General features: G+C 42.0%; 2 protein-coding genes across 3 annotated transcripts; one reads left to right on the forward strand and one right to left on the reverse strand.

The window, feature by feature from the left end:
* The first annotated feature begins 569 nt into the window (after nucleotides 1–569).
* On the forward strand, nucleotides 570–1,636 carry LOC119492018 (trace amine-associated receptor 13c-like). Its single transcript, XM_037776326.1, has one exon. It carries the CDS (start codon nucleotides 570–572, stop codon nucleotides 1,563–1,565), a length of 996 nt encoding a protein of 331 aa, XP_037632254.1. The 3' UTR covers nucleotides 1,566–1,636.
* A 2,174-nt stretch (nucleotides 1,637–3,810) lies between these two features.
* Nucleotides 3,811–18,890, reverse strand: phf12b (PHD finger protein 12b). 2 transcript variants are annotated; one of them, XM_037775963.1, is made up of 15 exons: nucleotides 18,176–18,890; nucleotides 17,696–17,877; nucleotides 14,387–14,459; nucleotides 13,799–14,255; nucleotides 13,064–13,184; nucleotides 12,838–12,970; nucleotides 12,569–12,733; nucleotides 12,205–12,348; nucleotides 10,855–11,599; nucleotides 8,783–8,887; nucleotides 8,494–8,640; nucleotides 8,250–8,345; nucleotides 6,859–6,941; nucleotides 6,563–6,701; nucleotides 3,811–5,061 (listed from the first exon to the last, which is right to left on the reverse strand). In XM_037775963.1, exons 1-15 carry the CDS (start codon nucleotides 18,239–18,241, stop codon nucleotides 4,556–4,558), a joined length of 3,162 nt encoding a protein of 1,053 aa, XP_037631891.1. In that variant the 5' UTR covers nucleotides 18,242–18,890; the 3' UTR covers nucleotides 3,811–4,555. The 2 variants fall into 2 exon arrangements, with proteins under 2 accessions (XP_037631891.1, XP_037631892.1); XM_037775964.1 differs by lacking the exon at nucleotides 18,176–18,890 and having other exon boundaries at nucleotides 13,799–14,257; nucleotides 14,388–14,459; nucleotides 17,696–17,834.
* Nucleotides 18,891–19,111: the final 221 nt, after the last annotated feature.

The following is a 19,111-nucleotide window of genomic DNA, read 5'->3' on the forward strand; positions in this document are numbered from 1 at the left end:
GGTACTTTGGCTGCGCTCAAATTTCTGACCTCACTAGGTCAACCACTGCATAAAATTCTTGTCTCCACAGTGATTCATCTTTTTCCTACATTGCTGTGGTGTTATGCAAATGAGATGGTGTCCTGATTGTTCTGATTGTTCCACCGTTTCCTCCTGTATTAATGTGTGTATTTGTTCTTTTAGCATCTCCAAAAGAGGGCCATATGCATGGGATGTCCTTGAAATTGTCTTTGTCCTCACACACCATTTGGTTGAACACAACCATGTATGTTGCACACATTTCCAAAATGAAATTATTTTCCTCTTGAAACTATGAATTGTTATTTAGGCCATTGTTGTGCATATTGCAAACATTAAAACATAATTATGTCTCTTGGGCTATGTTACATGTATGTTAATATCAGGCTTTTGATTGGATGTCACAAGGTATCAGGTGATTGGTAGGTGGCCGCTATACTGTGTCTTTGCTTACAAAACTGAGATTTCAGTGTGTTTCTCCCATGGACCTCTCTCTGTTTGGGTTCTGTTGGGTTATCTGTGAGGTTTTGGTATACCTCTTTGAGCTTATGATGTCATTTGACCTTTCTCAAGAGCAGTACTGTTTTCCAGGCTCTAATGCCTCGTGTGTTAGAGCACATTTCAGTGTGGGGGCTAAAGTTGCCCTCTATTTGCTGTTTACTTTAGGAATGCTGGTTACCATTTTAGGGAACTCTGTTGTTATTGTGTCAATAGGTCATTTCAAGCAGTTGCATAATCCTACCAATGTGCTTATTGTATCTCTTGCTCTGGTTGATCTACTAGTGGGTGTCACTGTGATGCCCTTCAGCACCATCCGGACCATTCACGGCTGCTGGTTCTATGGTGATGACTTCTGTCTGCTGCACTCATCTTTTGATGTGTTTTTCACCACTCTGTCTATCTTCCACCTAATTTGCATTGCTGTTGACAGACAACAAGCCATATGCAATCCTCTGCATTATTCTAGGAATATCACAATGTCTGTGGCATGGATTATGGTATGTGCTAGCTGGGCACTGGCTGCTGTCTACTCTTATGGACTACTTTACTCAAAGGCCAATGTAGCAGGGTTAGAGGATTACATTGCATCGATAGACTGCCTTGGCAGTTGTTACCTTCTCTTTAACCCCCTCTGGGGAGTCCTGGACAGTATTGTCTGCTTTTTCTTTCCCTGCACTGTGATGGTTTGCCTGTATACTAAAATATTTATTGTGGCCAAAGAGCATGTAAGAAAGATTGGAGATATGCACAATCGTTCAAATGTCAGAGAAGGAGGTGGGTTGATTAAGCAGTCTGAGCATAAGGCTGCAAAGACTCTGGGTATTGTGCTTGGTGCATACATCTTTTGCTGGATGCCCTTTTTTATAAATTCTATAATTGATGTCTACATTGGCTTCAGTACACCTGTTGCCATCTTTGAAGCATTTGTTTGGTTGGGTTACTTCAATTCAACATTAAACCCAATTATTTATGCCTTCTTTTATCCCTGCTTCAAAAAATGTTTATATTGTATTGTCACTCTAAAAGCATATCCGTCAAACCCCTAAACCACGATTATTTCTGTTGAATTACACAGCTATACTCAAAAACTGTACTATTTAACATTTTCATTGGGGTATTTTTTAAACAAGTTCTTGCATTAGCAATGGAAAGGTCTTTGTTTTGTTGCTGTTGTCATCAATAATTACAACATGCAGGTTTTGTACAAGTGGGAGATATCCGTGCAAGTGCAAATAAATTCAAAATCTGGCATAACCAACAATTAAAAATGTATTTTGTGATTTTAATATATTATATTTCATGTGGGTTAATTACCTAGATTTTTTTTTAAAAACATAGTAATAGATGTGTTCAAAGAAAGTTATGATATACTGTATATACATGGCACCTCTTCTTTTCTGGAATAAATGGTAAATAATCAGTTTCAATTACAGCTAATTTGTGTGTTTTGTTTTTGGACAACAAAAACTACAGTAATGTAGGGAGCACAACTGTGTCATACTCAAGTGCAAGTACTTTTCATTATGGCTGACTGATATTTCAATTATCATGTGTAAAATGTACCTAAACTGTGTCATTATAGTTACATTTTTAGATAAGACACTGTGAGTCTGATAACTTAAGATGCTCAGAAAATGTTGGTCTTAACGCAGCAGAATTCTATTAATTTTGCTCTCACTATTAAAAGTAACCGCTGGCATAAGCATTTCTAAATGTAAAATTTGGTTTAAATAAATAAAATTTAAATCAGCTCCAGAGGTTTTCTGTTGCAACACATACACAGACAGTTGATCTACATAAATTATAAAAAGTGCATTCATATTTGTATCGGCTGGGCCATGAAAAAACAAAAATTTTGGTGAGTTTGAAAGAGCAACAATGAACGCGAAAACAGATGTGCTGAATCTGAAAATAAAAGTACAAAAGTATTAGCATCAAAATATACTTAAAGTACAAACATTAAATTGAGTCATTATGCAGAATGAGCCATTTCAGAATAATGTATATTATTATGTTGAATAATTATTATGTACTATTATTATATGTACTGCCTTACTTCCATTCAATCCCAGTAGAAACTACACACATACCACGCCCTCTAGTGATGCAGAAGGTGTCCAACACATGAACAAGGTTTGAAAACCTCAAATCTCACTGAACAGTGTGGGTTGTGGTGTGATTTTGACATAATGGCCACAGTTAAAACAGACTTTTTACCTGTACACATCCATGACACAACATTTCTGTAAAAATAAAGATATTTTCCTGAGCTGACTTATCTAAACTTGTGCATTAAGGGACACGGGGTAAAATTGAACATCATTCTACCTTTCTGTTTTTGAAAACCCTATCGATTAAACATCTAAACATCCAACGTTTGAGGTTTCAATTCTTCTGAAATATTGCAAGAGACATTGTTGCCAAAATCAGCTACATTTTCAGCCACGACATTGACAATCTTTTAGATAACACTGAGCTATGCTTTCTGTACTCCAACTCAACAAACTCTTCCCGGCACTCCTCTCTCCAACACAAACTCACGTTCCCACTATTGTCTTCTGGCAACAAGTCAGCTCTCGCAGGATTTCATTTCAGACCGAGACTTCTCCTTAAGCAAGACTTAGTTAGACACAATAACAAACAGACCGGATCAAGAGAAAGGTGAAGAAAAACATTTTATTTCTCTGTAGGGTCCTTTCCACAATGTTGTCAGATACTTATAACAATCTGAGCCTGTCAGTGGCAAAAACAAGCACTTTAAGTGGACGTACATTGATGGTGATGAATCGCCCCGGAGGATTACATTGCAGCCTGTTTTGCGGCTGCAGCACTCTCAATCATTACTGGACTAATTTTAAAAAAATGCTGTCCCTATTAATCACTTAAAACATGGGAAAATAGGGTCCAGGTTGAAAAATACCAAAGTTACCCTTTAACACTTAGGAACTTTTTTGCATCTGACTTATTCTTAACTGTAAAAATTAGCAAAATGAAGTCATTCTTTTGATTTTTGATGCAATAAACACCACAATTTTACCTAGCTTTATATATATATCGACCCAGATGTCAAAAAGCACTTCCACCGTCTGCACTGTCCCAGCCGTAATTTCTGCAATCTACTTTCTCCATGTTACCTGACCTTTAAAAGCAACATGACATCAATCACAAGCCCTTCCCAAAACACTTTCAAGTACTCAATTATAACCTTTGCCAACTCGGCGCAGAATGTGGAAAATCAAAGTCCAAAGTGGACCCACAATAGCCAGAAAAATAACAGAGGACACAAATCCATTGAGTTTGTTCTTAGAAAATCTTTCTGTATTTACAGGTTTGAACAGACAAGCAGGTACAGACAAAGAGTGCTTATATACAGAGCAGCACAAGATGTTAAAATGAGTGCTAAAACAATACGGTATTTACAGATGGACTACAGCGGAAAGTACAGACTAAGAACGAGTTTTATCACAAAACTTCTGGTACTCTACACAGTATCACAAATTCCATGAACTGTACAGTTAAAAACCAAAAAATGGTAAATCTACAGGAAATCCAATGTTTCTCCAATTGAGAGGCACTGAATTATATATATTTACATTATATATACATATTATAGTGTATAAGCATGTATGTTTTCATACATATATAGCTACCTATGGTGCAAAAGCAGCAAAAGAAATTAGAATGTATGGAATTCAATACTACAAATTAAAAAGGTTTGTGCTAAATGGGTTGACTGACAAAATAATGTTACACCATACATGACCAATATACTGGCAAAAGAAAAGTTGAGCATGGGTAAATAATGTTTGCTCAAAGTCCTAACGGTCTGAAGTGAACAGAGGGTTACTGGTCAGTCATTCAAAAAAAACAAAAACAAGAGATTGTCAAAAATACTTCAAGTTCATGCAAAGATATAAACCGTTAAAAATGAAAAAATAAACTTTTCCCTGTTGACCAACCAGCTGTGCAGCTTTCCCTTCATTGTGACTCGGAAGGTGCAAAACAAAAGTAGGGAGGGTGGGACTTCCTGTGCAGGTTATGGAATAGAGTTGGAGCGCAGTACGGGCACTTGGTGGGGAGGGACAGTCTCAGTGTCGGTCTCATCCTGGCTGGAGGGGCTGCTCACTGTGGCAGTGTTGGGTGTTGGTGGTGGTGGTGGTGGTGGTGGTTGTGGTTGTGTGAAGGTGGTGGTGGGGGCGGTACTGGTAGTGGTGCTGGCCGCGCTGCTGCTGCCGTTGCTGCTGGTGCTAGTGCAACTGGCTGCGGGCGTGGTGGTCTGCTCCTCTTTGGGCTGCTTACTGGCGAACTCGGTGATGCTGAAGACAAACTGGAGGCAACCCAGTTTGATGTAGCTGCCGTGGTGGAGTAGGGCCGTGCCCTCCCAACCCGCCCCGCTGCCTCCGATCAGGCTGGAGCTGCTCGCCTTACAGCTGCACGACGGCTCGGAGCCGCCCTGAGGCTGGCTGCTCATCACTCCGCCGGCCGGCAACAAACCCACCACGGAGCTGGGACCCTCGTCGTCCTCGCGCTTCTTACTGCGGCCTGCACCGAGAACAAGGGGAGAAATTTGGAAACAGGCACCCACAACATGCTGTGACATGTGAACGCTGACAGTTTTCCTAAAATTAGATTTTAAAAATCACAATATATTGACTTACTTACAGTATCGCATTATACTGAATCGTAACCCATGTATCTTGGTACGTATCGTATCGCCAGATTCTTGCCAATACACAGCCCTAGTATCGGCTCAGCTCGCTTGGAACCTTGACCAAGAGGATACCCAAAAAAGTACTAGGTACCAGGTACGATCAACAACTTTTATTGTTAGAAAACCAAAAAAAGAACGGTTCCAAGCAAGTCGAGTCGTCACTAGTGCAACACGGGACATCCTGCACAAACCCGACATTTTTTAATTGTCCTAATGTCCCCTATACTTGAGGTTATGTGATTTATTTGATAGTTAATTTGATATTTTCATTTATTTCTGACAATGCACACATATTTACATTTCATATCTATTCTTATTTATATTTTTCTCATGACCCCTCTATGTTTACATACATTTTTATTCTAAAATGGAACAACTGTAATTTCCTCCCGGGGATCAATAAAGTATTTATGATTCACTTAGCTTATTAAACATCGTTTAATAAGGCTGTTTTTGTTGTAAAACAGCGCCCCCCGCTGGCGCATCAGTAACAGTTCGGGCAGAGAGTGGTATTGCAGCACGGGAGACAGTGAGAGGCTTCGAAAACAAAAACCCACCAAATTATAATGAATTCAGATAAAGTTCTGTGAGAAGTTGATGAGAGAAAAGCTGCTAAAATCAGTAAGACAACACAGTAACTGTAGAAAGCGCTGTAGAGAGTATGTGAAGAGAGAGAAGAGTCACTCTCTGACTGCTTTTCCTCCGTCCATTCCACGTTACAGAGACACACGGTAAAATAATACTTTAACACGTGCTCTTTGGTGGATTATGTGTTTGCAAATTACAGAAGATGCTTGGACAGATTCAGAAAAGATGGAGAATCTAATTTTTATTGGTACATTTCATCGGTGATTAGAACCGCGCTGTTATTATGTTTTACAGACACCAGCTCAGACTGTGCAGCCGGCGAGAGGTTCATGACCTGCTTTCATCTTCTTTTCAACTTCACTTGTTGACTCCATCCTTCTGGTTATCACTACAGTTTATTTTTTGACCTCTTGCTCCCACCAGCAGCAAAATCATAACCACCTCGTTCCTGCGGGATTCCAATACTAATGCTGTCCTCCAAAGCAGAGCGCTGCACACTCACGGCCCCGCTGCTTCACGGCTGATATTAAAACTCTGTCACTCTTAAAGTATCGGTACTAATAAAACGGGGTATCGTACCGTTTTTTTAAACGGCAGGGTATTGCGATACCTTTCTAGTATCGGTACACCGTACACTGACTGCCATTGTAATTTTTATACCCAGCTCAACTGATGACTGCACATACTACAAATACTTATGAGAGCTTTAACAATTTGAAATGTGTGAGAATGAGATATACTGACGTATGATGCCTTGGACTTTGGCCACCAGCCCGCTTGGTGGAGATGGAGAGGCCTTCTCAGAGAAGTCACACGAGTAGAGGACGTTGTCAACGGTGGTGCCGTGCTCGCTGTAATTGAGCAGCTCATAGTGCTTGGTATTCTAAAAGGGACACAGACACAAACCATTTACACCATGTCCAACAACAACAACAACAACAACAACAACAACAACAACAACAACAACAGTACCTTAATGTGTTTAATAGGCAATAACATTCTTATACATTTAAGCAGTGCAGCAGTTATAAAGCCCATACCTCATCATAGAAAATACAGGCGTGTTTCCCCGATATGTAGTTGCAATGGCCGTAGTTTGTAAGGCACACGTCCATGTCAGCACCTTTACAAAAACATTAGAAAGGTAGTGAGTTTCAGTTTTATGGGGGGAAAAAAATCAATAATGGTCATCGAAGACAATGTTTAGCAATGCTACAACTCTACAGGTATCAAATACAGTGCTGCTAGTTTCAGACTCATGTCATTTCAAAAAATGTTCCACAGAGAAAAGGAGACACATAACATCTCTATTGTCATATTATCGTGTCTTAAAAACTAAAACATAAGTACAGGGTATCAATGGTCACGCCTGGGGTGCGTATTGTCTGATATTATTGCCAATACAGTACCCACGATTTGGTACAGATGTTTTTTTTGGATACCTTACTTTGAGAAATACAAAACACATTTTTCTACAAAAAACGCTTTCTTTCATTCAACAAAAGGAAGCCAAAGTTGTTGTCTCAACCAGGGGTTCCCAACTTGGGGGTCAAGAAAGAAAATATATATATATATTTTTTAAAACAGATGTGTTTATTGGCTCCAAATCAAAAACGAGTTATAGGCCTACATGTGTTTTTGGAGGAGTAGCCGGCCCCATAATGTAAATGTAATGTGATTCATTCAGAGTTAATAATAACAGCCATGCTGTTGTTTTCAGTTGTGAGTGAACTGTAGCTGACTGTCGAGCAACCTGGATCTCAGCAATAAAGAATATTTGGAAAAAATGTTGTTCTTTCACATATTTAGCCAACTGTTGTTTTATTATTTCACCTCTTTTCACCACAGCCAAACTGGGAATTACATTACATTTAATTGAATTTACATTCTTTGAAGAAACCAAAAGCTGACATAACCTTTTACATCTTAACCCGCGTGAAGAAAGCAGCGCGGCTCGGCTGTGGGCGGCTCATCTAGAGATTCGCCGTGTGTCGCCTAATTTTTCAAAGTGATGCGCACAGTTCTCAGCCAAACTACACCGTAGAAACGATCTGTTGAGGGCTGGCAGCTCCGCAGCAGCAACGCTGTCTGTGTGGACGCCACACACGTACGAGCGGCTGCAGCCGCGCTGCCCACCTGGTCGGTTTGGCTGCTCTAACCTGTTAATATGGGCACTGAAATGAAAAGTAAAAGGTTCCGTGACGAAATGGAACGGCGGTAGGCTGTATGTAACCATAGAAAACCTGTGTGGATGTGACGTAGTTTATCGGGCGTTGTATCTCCGTCGTGTGTGTGTGTTAAACCAAAACGTGTGTATGTTTACCATGGTCATGACAGTATTGCAAAATCCATGTCGTGGCCGAACGTGACACCGGTGATGGTGTTGAAACCGGTATACTGCCCACCCCTACTGTCATGCAGCATGTCTTACCTGATCCTATATATAACGTCCTATAGCACATGCTGACAGCTCCTCCTTTTCCTGTCAGAGGGTAGAAGACGGCTCGGGCTTGGACCTTCTTCTGACCTGGTGGGAAGAGGTTCAGCTTGTTAACTTCGGAAATAGTTTCAGAAAAGTCTCTAAATTAGACGTGGAAATTCAATTCAAATTTACAGAAACCCTTACACTCTAATCAACGAGCAGTGTCTGAGCTGTGTCTAAGTTAGTGTCTTACTGTCAGGGCAGGGTGTTGGGGTTTTGGGGGCTGCGCTGGTGGCCGGGGGAAGTGGAGTGCTGGGCACTTTGGGGGGGAAGAGCTGCTGGATCCTCTGCCAGGCCAGGAGCTTGATCATCTCTGCATCCAGTTTGTCCAGCTCAATCCCTACACACACACACATAAACACACACACAGGACCATCAGAACGTAATTATACTGTTACTTTGCTTCATCACAGACTTGACATTCATACTATACCACAATGGCTCAGTATTGTCAGATCTCACTATTGAGTGAGCACACTCACCTCTTTCCTCCTCCTTTCCATCTTTCATGCAGCTGGACAGGTTAGCGATGGAGGAGAGAGTGCTGGGCAGCAGTGATCCCATCAGTCCAGGACCAGCCTTTATGTCTGTAGAGGAGAAACACACCAAAGAACTGAGACTGATCTGGAGGATTGCTCATGGACATCTTACTGGATGGGAACTGCATTCATTTATGTAGAATAAACTATTTCAAACTATGTATTATGTTATTTAAATCTGTTTTTGTGTACAAGAAAAAAACGTCCTAACTATCATTTCAACTGCAGCTCATTCAGCTCCATTTGTTTTTCTCTGTGACACTTGAAACACCGGGAACAATTTGCCAGTGACCAGAAGGGGGAGCTGTTATCAAGTGTTGCAAAGTACCTCAGCGAAAGTGGCCAGCAGTGTATAGTGGAAATGTCTGAACACTAACAAGCTACAAAAATGACCACAGACTTGCTGTAACACCCTTCAACAAGTCAAGACTCACAAAAGTAGGATTTGTTGCAGTGCTGCAAGGTACAGATGTTTGGTATTAGATCCACCCCTCTGTAGCTCAACATGCTTTAGCTTCATGTTTTTTTTTACAATCATTAAGTCTTTTGGATAACCTAAGCCTGGCCTCTTATTGCTCTAGGTAGACTTTAATTTTCCAGCACACAAAAATGACCTTAAGGACATTAACTACTGACAGAAAGAATAGACTAAATGTAAAAAAAGAATGGAAGGGTAGTAAATTCGAGATACAGCATATTGAACAATAAACAACGACCAAAGTACCGCTACAATGACAACATCCTGAGAAGATGCTATAACATTAATAATGAATTTAGTTTGAGGCATTTTACATTTGCTACATCTATCAACATGCATTTGCCTTCTACATTATAACTAGGCAGATGAAGCGTGCCACCACACTAACTTCTCACACCGGTGTTTCTTGGAACTGTTCAGACTCAGACAAACAAAATTACTGTTTACCTCTGCCAACTATCTCAAATAACTAAATAGCAAACAAATAAGCTCTATGATCAAAGCAAGAATGAAGCAGAAAAAGGGTGAAAGATTGTCATACCTAAGGGCAAATTTGTTCTTAAGATTCAATGAAAGGAGAAGCATAGTTATCTGGACTAAAAGGTTTCCCCCGGACATCACCTGACTCTACATCTTGTGTTGTCATGGGTTTAGGAGACACGTGGAGCAGCGACTGTAGGCCGAGTGTCAATATGTTTTATGTTATGTAGCGTTAGCTACTGGCGACGAGGGTGTGATCTCTTCCCAAACAACTGCAATGTAATTTTTTCAAAACGTTCACCATTCAACATGAGGGAATATCAAATACGCATTCTAAACAATAGACGGTAGGCTTGTTGCAGTAGTCGGTGTTACCGGTGTAACACGGTGGTCGGGCACACACCAATTACATTACGTACCCACCGTCGTTTTTCTTTTTTACAGAAATAAAATCCATTTAGTTAATCTTGGCGTATCAGCGGCATGTTATCAATAGATAGTCGGACGACGGACGCTATAAACTGAAAGTGAATGCATCTTTACGGCGTCCCAGCTCAGAGTAGCAGGTGTCATATTTCATACACGCAGGACAAGAGAGAGTTGACGGACGGAGGATTTGGCGTCGAAGCGAAAAGCAATCATTCAGCGAAAAGCAATCAATATTTAATATTAAACCCAATGCTATAAGGAAACCATAACGTTAATGAGGCAATCGCCACGAGGTGGACGGAGCGGTCACAGCCGCTGTGCGCGGCGCAAGGTAGCGTTAGAGCCCTGCGGCCCCGCAGCAAAGACTGGACCGGAGAGGCCAGAAAACACATCCAACGTTAAATATCAAAGTAAGCGAGCTACACTCACTGACCGTCGTCTTTTCCTGTAAAATGTCCGGTGTAATCGGTAACAACGGTGTTGTTACAAGTTTATTAACCGGTGGGAACATTTCCTCACCGTCGCATCCTCTAAAAGACAGTTATTTTTGCAGTGATCCCTACAGAACCTCTAATGAACCTGGGAAGCCAATCAGCGGTGAGCAGTTGATTGGTTCAGGAATGTGTACCTGGAGAGAGTGAAGACGACCTCAGCTTGGTTGAGTCGTGCTCCTGGTTGCCTTTAGGTGGTGTGTATGAGCGGGCGCTGCTGGTGATGGAGTAGGTTGGTTTTTCATCGCTGCTCATACACTCCTGCTGGAGGACCGTCTGGCTCCTGTGGTTCTGCTGGCCGCTGTGGGGCCATATCGTCAGGGCAGTGGGGCAGTTCTTCTGAGCGCAGGCCTCTGTAGTGCTCTCGGGCTCCTTTTTAACCGTTTCTGCTCCTATGTGGTTCACCAGCACAGAGGCGGGAGCTGAGTCCGGGGGTGTCGTACTGGTCATCAGTCTGTGCTGCAGCTCAGCCTGCCTGCAGGAGTCCGAGGCACTGTTACAGTCTATAGGTCCGTTGGCTTTGGGAGGCTGACACTCCTCTGCTAGAGGTCCGTTGGGTTTCCTACAGTTCTGACATGGCGTCGGGCTGCATTTACAAACACCCGTCTCTGCAAGGGTGTCCCTTAAGAGCGAGGCCCCCTGGGGGTCATTGGGCGTACTGCAGGGTTTAGAGCAGGGGTCGGGGAGGGAAGTCCTTCCTAAAGAAGACGGAGTTTTCATGCCCTCTGATGTTACACATGATTTAGTACTGGCTTTCTGCTCAGAAACCCACTCTGTTGACGATGTTACTGGCGACAGGGTGGATGCTGCGGACGAAGCCTTCTGCTTGATGGATAGGTGTCGCATGATGCTGCACTGGAGGGCGATGACATCCTGAAGCCACTGTTCCAACACAGCAGAACCATGTTTTACAACATAATAAGCAACCAACAATTATTTTTAGAACACCGTCCTATCTAATGGAGTAATTTATTTCACAGGGAAAAAAAATAAAAATATCACAAGTATTCTTTTGTTGCAAATATGTTTTTAAATAACTGAAGCAAATATGATTTTTCATTGACTCTGGGTCTTTTTATGCATCTGTTTGCTGTTTGAAGGGCCTGGTATGTTGAACAGCAAGATTAGCTTGGCTTCCAGACCTTCTAAAACACTGAAGTTTTTCTGATAAACAGTTTGACTTTGTATTTCCCTACTTGGAGAAGAGCTGCTACCTGAATCCACAGCCATCTATAATCAAGGCAAATATCACCTTCAAGCCACATTGCTGCACGATTTGATTAATTGGCTGTTCTTTAACGCCTCTACCCGCATGGACATCATTCCACATACCATCGGTGATTCACTAACACACTTGCCAAAATCATTAACATCTTTTTTGTTATACAGAGCATACAAGATACAAGCTGTGGCTGCAGGTGACTCTTATTACACTGATACAAAATGACATATTGGACAAACTGTTGTCCAATTTGTTATCCGCTTACCTCCTGCTGCTCAGCCTCTGAGGTGAGGTGCTTTGAGGGCTGGTGGTCAGGCACGCCGCTACATACCAGCTCCAACTGGCGCACCCCTGCAGGAAGCAGCATGTGGGGAGGATTCTGGTACTGGGACTTGATGGCATCTGGCACCTGAATCCAAACAGTGACTGTTAGAAATAACTTCATTTCTGGGACCCTGTTACACAATGTAACATCCGAGGCAGTTTAACCTTAAACTGTGATCAATGTTGACTGTTTTTGACTAGCCAACGAGTCTAAGTTTAAACTTCAGGGAAATTAGTCGTTAGGAACATCCCTAATCTGCTACCATTAGGCTCTCTACACCCTCATACTGAGGCGGCCAGTCTACCTTCATGGTCTTCTTATTGTGCTGGTGGGTTGTGCGCCGGTTGGGTGCGTTCTGCCGATGGACTCTACGTAGGAAGTCCAACTTGACGGCGTGCTGGGACATCCTGTCCTGGAAATGGTCAAAGAGCTGACAGCGACTGGACAGGCTCAGGCTCCTCTGATTCAGCTGGACATCAGACAAACATTTGAAATGGAAAAAAATTATCATTCTGTTGGCAAGAAAAAAAAAAAAAAGATGGTTAAGCTCTGAGCCAAGACCATGACTCTTACCACTAAGTGCTCAACATGGTTTGGACACATCCATTTGCCAGCAGGTAAAGCTGTGAGTGGAGGGTCCAGACAGTCCATGTGGAAAAGAAGGGGACAATAGTCACACTGGATCAGGGGGGCCAACCTGCAACTCCTGTGAGGAGGAAACACAAGGAAATCAGTACAAGATATGAAACATTTCAGGTCTGTGTGTACATCTTTGTACATACTGTAATCTGGTACTTACCTGCTGCAAGAAAAGCATACTTTGACAGGTAGAGGGACCAGACCATTGGGATCCAGTTCATGCTGAGGCCTCCTGAATGGCTTCCCCAGTAGCTCCTCTTTTCTCCTCCGTTTACTGCTGCCTAGAAATCCAAATAATCCAAACCAGATATCTTTATGCTGTCATGTACCAGAAATCTGCTGAAGTGCTCAATACATTCCAGGACACATTTTGTAACCAAGACGCAGTACTTTGTTTTAATACATACACACTTTCCACAGCTTCCCTCATCTACTCATAAAATAATATAAAATACAAATGAATAAAATATAAAAAATATGCTAAACTCAGATTAACATGACAACCTGACCGATCTCTAACTGTTGGAGTTATTAGTAATTTGAGACCTAAAATAGGTTACCGAGCCAGAGAAGTTGAGAAACCAAGATTCACCAGGCCATCAACAAAACTGGATATTTATTATGATATGAGAGATACCATAAAAAAAAATTAAATATCAAACTCAGTTATAGATGAGTATCTGGTCTTGTTAATGCCCCAGATGTCATCTATCTTTGATTTATATTTGTAATCCATAGGCATATATATAGTAATACACCAAAAAACTATCGATCGTGGCAGGCCTACAAAGTGAAGAACCCTCTTTCCCTATACCCTGAAATATTTTTTCTTCACTTGTTGAAATAAATACAGTATAATTTCACAGTGAAAGGTTAGGCAATCATTATGGCTGACCTGGTAGTGCAGTGGTGCAGGTGAGCTCACTGGGCAGCTGGAACTGCGTAGGGTTTCTCTCCATAGCGGCTGCTATTAGCAGCTGAAAGGGCCTCTTGAGGAGGCGTGGAGTCGGAGCGGATAGCGTAGCACCCTCGTGCTCTGAGCCCAGAACTTCATCCTCGGGCTCTGCTGCCTCTTCCTCCCCGTCGTTCTGCTCCTCGGAGGGGGTCGGGGTGGACGAAGTGTTGGAGGTGGGCGTTCCGGGCCGGCTGCTCGGCCTGCTGCTGGTCCTGCGGTCCAAGAGGCGTACCTGAGCCACTCGCAGGCCGGGACCTGCTGCTCCGGCCCCCGGAGGCAGGCCGTCGAGCCGCAGTGGGCCGGCGTTGAGCTCCAGCTCCACGGCCGGGGACACGGAGCGCTTAGATGAGGACTTCTCCGGTAGGCCGTTGGTCTGTTCTGACTTCTGCTCTCGCTTCTGATGGCAGCAAACAAAGACCAAAGGACAGATTCATCAGTCCATATAGCATACTTTTTCTCTTCATTTTGACAGCAGCATGACATTAACATTGGTGGAGGATTGGGTAATAGAGAAGACCTGCCACTCACCTTTTTTCGAACATTGCAGCGGTGACACATCCATTCCCCTGGGGGAAGCATTTCTTCACTTAGAGGTGGGTTGCTGTTGTAAGAAGGTAAAAGACAATAATCACTGACTAGGTTCATAATCAATGCAAGCAAATTAATAAACTTTATCATATAACATCCATGTATGCAGTCATAATATTATTATTTGTATTCTATTACATTGTTGCTGTCAGTCCCGATAGAGATACCTGGGCTTTGGGGTATCGGCCGATACCGAGTACCGATCCTATACCAGTTTTTAATTAATAAGCTGTATGCCTCACTGTGTGGAAGTGACTGGATCATTCCTGTATGTGTAAGGCAACATCAGGCTCAACTTAAACATTGCTTTCCTAACTTTGTAAAACCAAATGTAACAAATAAATACATAGATGTACATTTATTTAATTGCTATTTATTATAATAAATCGTACACTAGCAACTTTGTAAAAAAAATCTTCAAAATTACCAGGACTTACAATTCAGGTGTGAACCTTTTTTTATGCAGCAACAAATTGGTCAAAACTTAAACAGGAATTTAAATTCCAGTATATAATGTATATAGCATATAAAAATAGAACTGAATTGAATAGATCGACCACATTGTCACCGAGTCCCCACTTAAGTTATCCAACATTCCAGTGTTACAACTATTGAACTGACAATTGCATTACAACAAAGAAAATGCATGTCAACAATGTGCAAAACAGTTATCTCAATTTCCAACTTGTTTACATTTGCATTACAACAGCTGGAACATGAATTAGTAATATACAAGATTCCAAATTGTCTAATTAACTTTATATAACAATAATAATTATAAATTTCCGGTTAAATTTCACCATGATTCAAAAATGAAAAAAAAAAAATATCTCAGGACCATGTGACCAGTGGTTGACAGAACAACTATGAGTCAAGGAAGGGCAATATCATGATTGATTTATAACAGGCAGGACACTTCCTGCAGCTGTCAGACTCCACAACCAGCACTGCTCCCAGTAGACCACTTACACTTATTTCATTCATTCATTCTCACTGTGCAATATCATTTTCCACTTGTGCAATTTTGTTAATAGTCTGTTTATTGTCAATACTGTATATACTGCTCCTATTTTTATACTTCCTTCTATTTAAATGGTTCATATTTTGTTACACTTTGTTTAGCTCTTTTTTTTTTACTGTGTTAGCTGATGCTTCTTGTTTTTTTTTGCACTCTCCCCTTTGCTGCTGTACACTGCACTTTTCCCCACTGTGGGACTAATAAAGGAATATCTTATCTTATCTTACATCTGAAACTAAGTCTATATCTACAACCTAAAAACCTCCCAATCATAAGCAAACATTCATAAAGAGTTACCCCTGTGTGACACTACCTTTAAGACAACACACATGAAAGCAGCATGTTTCTTCCCAATATGCAGTAATATGATATACATGTGTGAAGATGAAGACATGCCTGACCATATGTGGATAAAAAACGTTTCTGTTTGTGTCGTTTCCAAAGTGACAGTCTGAAACTGAACTCTTCCAAATGTCAAAGTTGAAATAAATCATGCAAAGCAAGATGTTTAACGATGGGGGAGTCAATCGGTGCAAAGCTTCACCGGCGAAACCGGTTACTGTACAACGGGACTGAGCTCTCTAACAACGTGTCCACAAGAAGCATGCAGTCATGGCGCTACACAGGCTCACATAATGACTCACATTTCCTCCATGTTATATAGAAAGCATGTTTTTTTAAAGCCGAATGGTAAAGGTTGGTAAGATGGCGGTGGAATAGGGAGAAAAAAGAGCAGTGAGGTCGCCATATTGTAAACAGAGGCAGAGTCTCGACTCCATTTTTAGTAGCAGCGGCTCCGCTGGCTGCAGCCGCGACAGGAGGGGAGGACCGACTGCAGGCTACATCTAGCCGGCTACACTTCTCTCTTTTAGCCCCTGCACGGCTCATTAACATGCCTTTTTGTTACCAATAAAGACTGCATTTATGCTCTCGATAAATTCGGCTAACTATACAGCCATATCTATAACGAGACAGCACACATCTCACTGTGAGGAAATACAACAGTTGGCTACTTTTAAGTCACTCGACACCGACGTGGATCGAAATAGCGCCAAACCCCATTCATGAAACCACCAATTCAATGTTCACTCGCCTTTAAGAGTACTAGCACAATGATCGCAGCATATGTTTTAATGTATTTGTATGAAAGGGTGAATTCGGCATGTAGATAATTCCCCGGGGGCAACACAGTATATTAAAATCCAACTTTCAAAAAAGGTCTGCACAAGGCTCGCTGCCGCCCTCCTCGGGGGTGCACCCATGGGTGCAATGTTATTGGAAACAACAGCAGATTATGTGCCGGATCGACTGGTAAAATCTATTCAGGGGGCATCGTAATTTAATTCACATATTTTCAGAGAAATACTACATGTTTATGCTGCACCAAGAACAGTAACAACTTCATCAGGAAGAACAACCACCACTGAGCTAACACTGCAAGATATGGCATGCATGGATTTAATGCATGCATAAAACGTTGAGTTCTGCATCTTCTTTTGTTCAAATAACTGTATTAAAATCTTTACAAAGGTCTACCTACACAAGGCTCGCTGCCAACCTCCTCGGGGATGCACCCATGGGTGCAGTTGCAATGTTATTGGAAACAACAGCAGATTATGTGCAGGATCGACTGGTAAAATCTCTTCAGGGGGCATAATTTAAATCACATATTTTCCAGAGAAATACTACATGTTTATGCTGCATCTGTACACTGAATGTGAAATACATTTGTCTGTGCAATATATCCTTGATGCAATATACACCTCAAGTGCAACTACCTTTGTACATCTACCCTATCTATTTTACAAGTGCAATTACCTCTGTTTACATTACATCTATTTTTATATTTTATACTTCTAGTGTAACACTTCAGTTTATATTTATTTATTACATCTACCCTACCTGTTTTATTTGCTTTATAAATGTGTGTGTTTTACTTGTTATATGTTTTATCTGCCTCGTTTAGTGCTTGTCAAGTATTCGTTTCAAAGCACTGACCAGAAGTGGCAACTGTGAATCTGTGAATGTAATTAAATGTATTTAATACAATGACAATAAAGCTTTCTATTCTATTCTACCAAGAACAGCAACAACTTCATCAGGAAGAACAACCACCACTGAAAGTTAGCATTCAGTCTAACTTGCAGCCAACACAAGACATGCATTTATTTAATGCATGCATAAAACATGCAATCTGCATCTTTTGTTTTGTTCCAATAACAGCCACTGACCAGCACTGGAGGTGGAAGGCTGCAGGACAGTGATCGCAGCAGAGCAGGTCTCCCCCCTCCCGGCAGCTGTCGCAGGTGTCGTGGTTGGTGGCCCTGCCGCTCCTCCGGACGTCTCTCACCAACTTCCGACTCCTCTTCTCCACCTCCTCTGACTTCGGGGGCGCCAGCAGTGTTTGGATTTGCTGTAAAAAAAAAAAAAAAAGCAGCTCTTTTAGTATAAAATCAGTTTGTCTGAAGAGTTTGTGCAAAAATGTGCAGCAGCTTTTGTGCCATCTCCACAAAGCTAAGCGCCGCTAACGCCGACTTGTGGCATCCATTATTACCAATCCAGCTAAAGTGAGCTAACGGAGACATTCATGACAGCAGGGTATGGTTTTGCTGATGACAACAACACTGAATGTGATGGGAAAAAGACATTAACACACGAGCAAATAAGGGTACTTCACATGAAAGGCCTGCATGAAGCAGAGCAACCCTCACCTCCATTAAGCCCCCAGAGGTATCCAGATCGTACACAATCGTCGGGGTCTCCATTTTGTCCCACATTCATCCAGGTGCAGACGCTGCAAAAAGGGGGACTTTTGCGATATACAAATGCCTACCGAGCACACACCGAGGAGAAGCAAACCCCAGCACTATATTGTCTTTTTCCAGCGGATGGATAGCCAGGCAGTCGATGCTAGCTCTCGTTAGCCGGCTAAAAGGAGCTAACGAACCAGTCAAGGTTGTGAAGCTAACGGTCTCACTCAGGGCCTCAAAGAGACAACACAACTATACTCGTGTGATTTAAACACTGAGCTTCTTTAGTACCACGTTTTATGATCTGCCCACAAGCTCCACACACAGTACTCTGTTGCTGTCAGCTACAAGATCCCTCCGCGGCCTATCTAGCTGGCCAGCCATGATTGTCTCTGCTCCTGCAGAAAGCAGCCTTGTAAATGTGCAAACCGCTCCGCTCCCATTGTCAATACAGCAAGATAGTAGCAGACAAATACTGAAGGGGATTCGGTGTGTCCGGAGTCCAATGCACGGTAGACTTCAGAAGGTATAATCCTCAAAAAATCGGGGTAATCTGGAGATGCAAATTGTGTTGCTGTTATTGTTGTGAAAAAGGCTGTGCACATCTACACCATCATGGCTGCTAGCAACATCCTCTACCAGAGTTGGCGCAACCGCGAACCGCCAGACGCGCATGCGCAGTGCAGCGGATATAGATGGGTTTTGGAGAGGATACATTGTAACATAGATTAGTGTATATACACATATTGTGTAGGGCTGCTAGGCTGGTTTTACTCATGTATCACCATATTCCTTTCATAGTCTACTTCTACTATACTAGCCATTAATACTGTCTCCATACTGCTGCTTCTACTGAGCAAACATTAATTAGCTGTTACAACTAAATGAGTTAACAGA

This window comes from Sebastes umbrosus, chromosome 7 (genome assembly GCF_015220745.1).
Source record: "Sebastes umbrosus isolate fSebUmb1 chromosome 7, fSebUmb1.pri, whole genome shotgun sequence".
NCBI lineage: Eukaryota > Metazoa > Chordata > Actinopteri > Perciformes > Sebastidae > Sebastes > Sebastes umbrosus.

Bases quoted from the DNA above. Each gene is read 5' to 3' on its own strand.
- LOC119492018 (XM_037776326.1), top strand. From the start codon at position 570: ATGTCATTTGACCTTTCTCAAGAGCAGTACTGTTTTCCAGGCTCTAAT.
- phf12b (XM_037775963.1), bottom strand. From the start codon at position 18,241: ATGTGGGACAAAATGGAGACCCCGACGATTGTGTACGATCTGGATACC. The intron at 11,600-12,204 runs GTAAGCGGATAA...GTGTTGGAACAG, and splicing joins CAGAGGCTGAGCAGCAGGAG to TGGCTTCAGGATGTCATCGC. The intron at 5,062-6,562 runs GTCAGTATATCT...TTCTCGGTGCAG, and splicing joins CAAAGTCCAAGGCATCATAC to GCCGCAGTAAGAAGCGCGAG.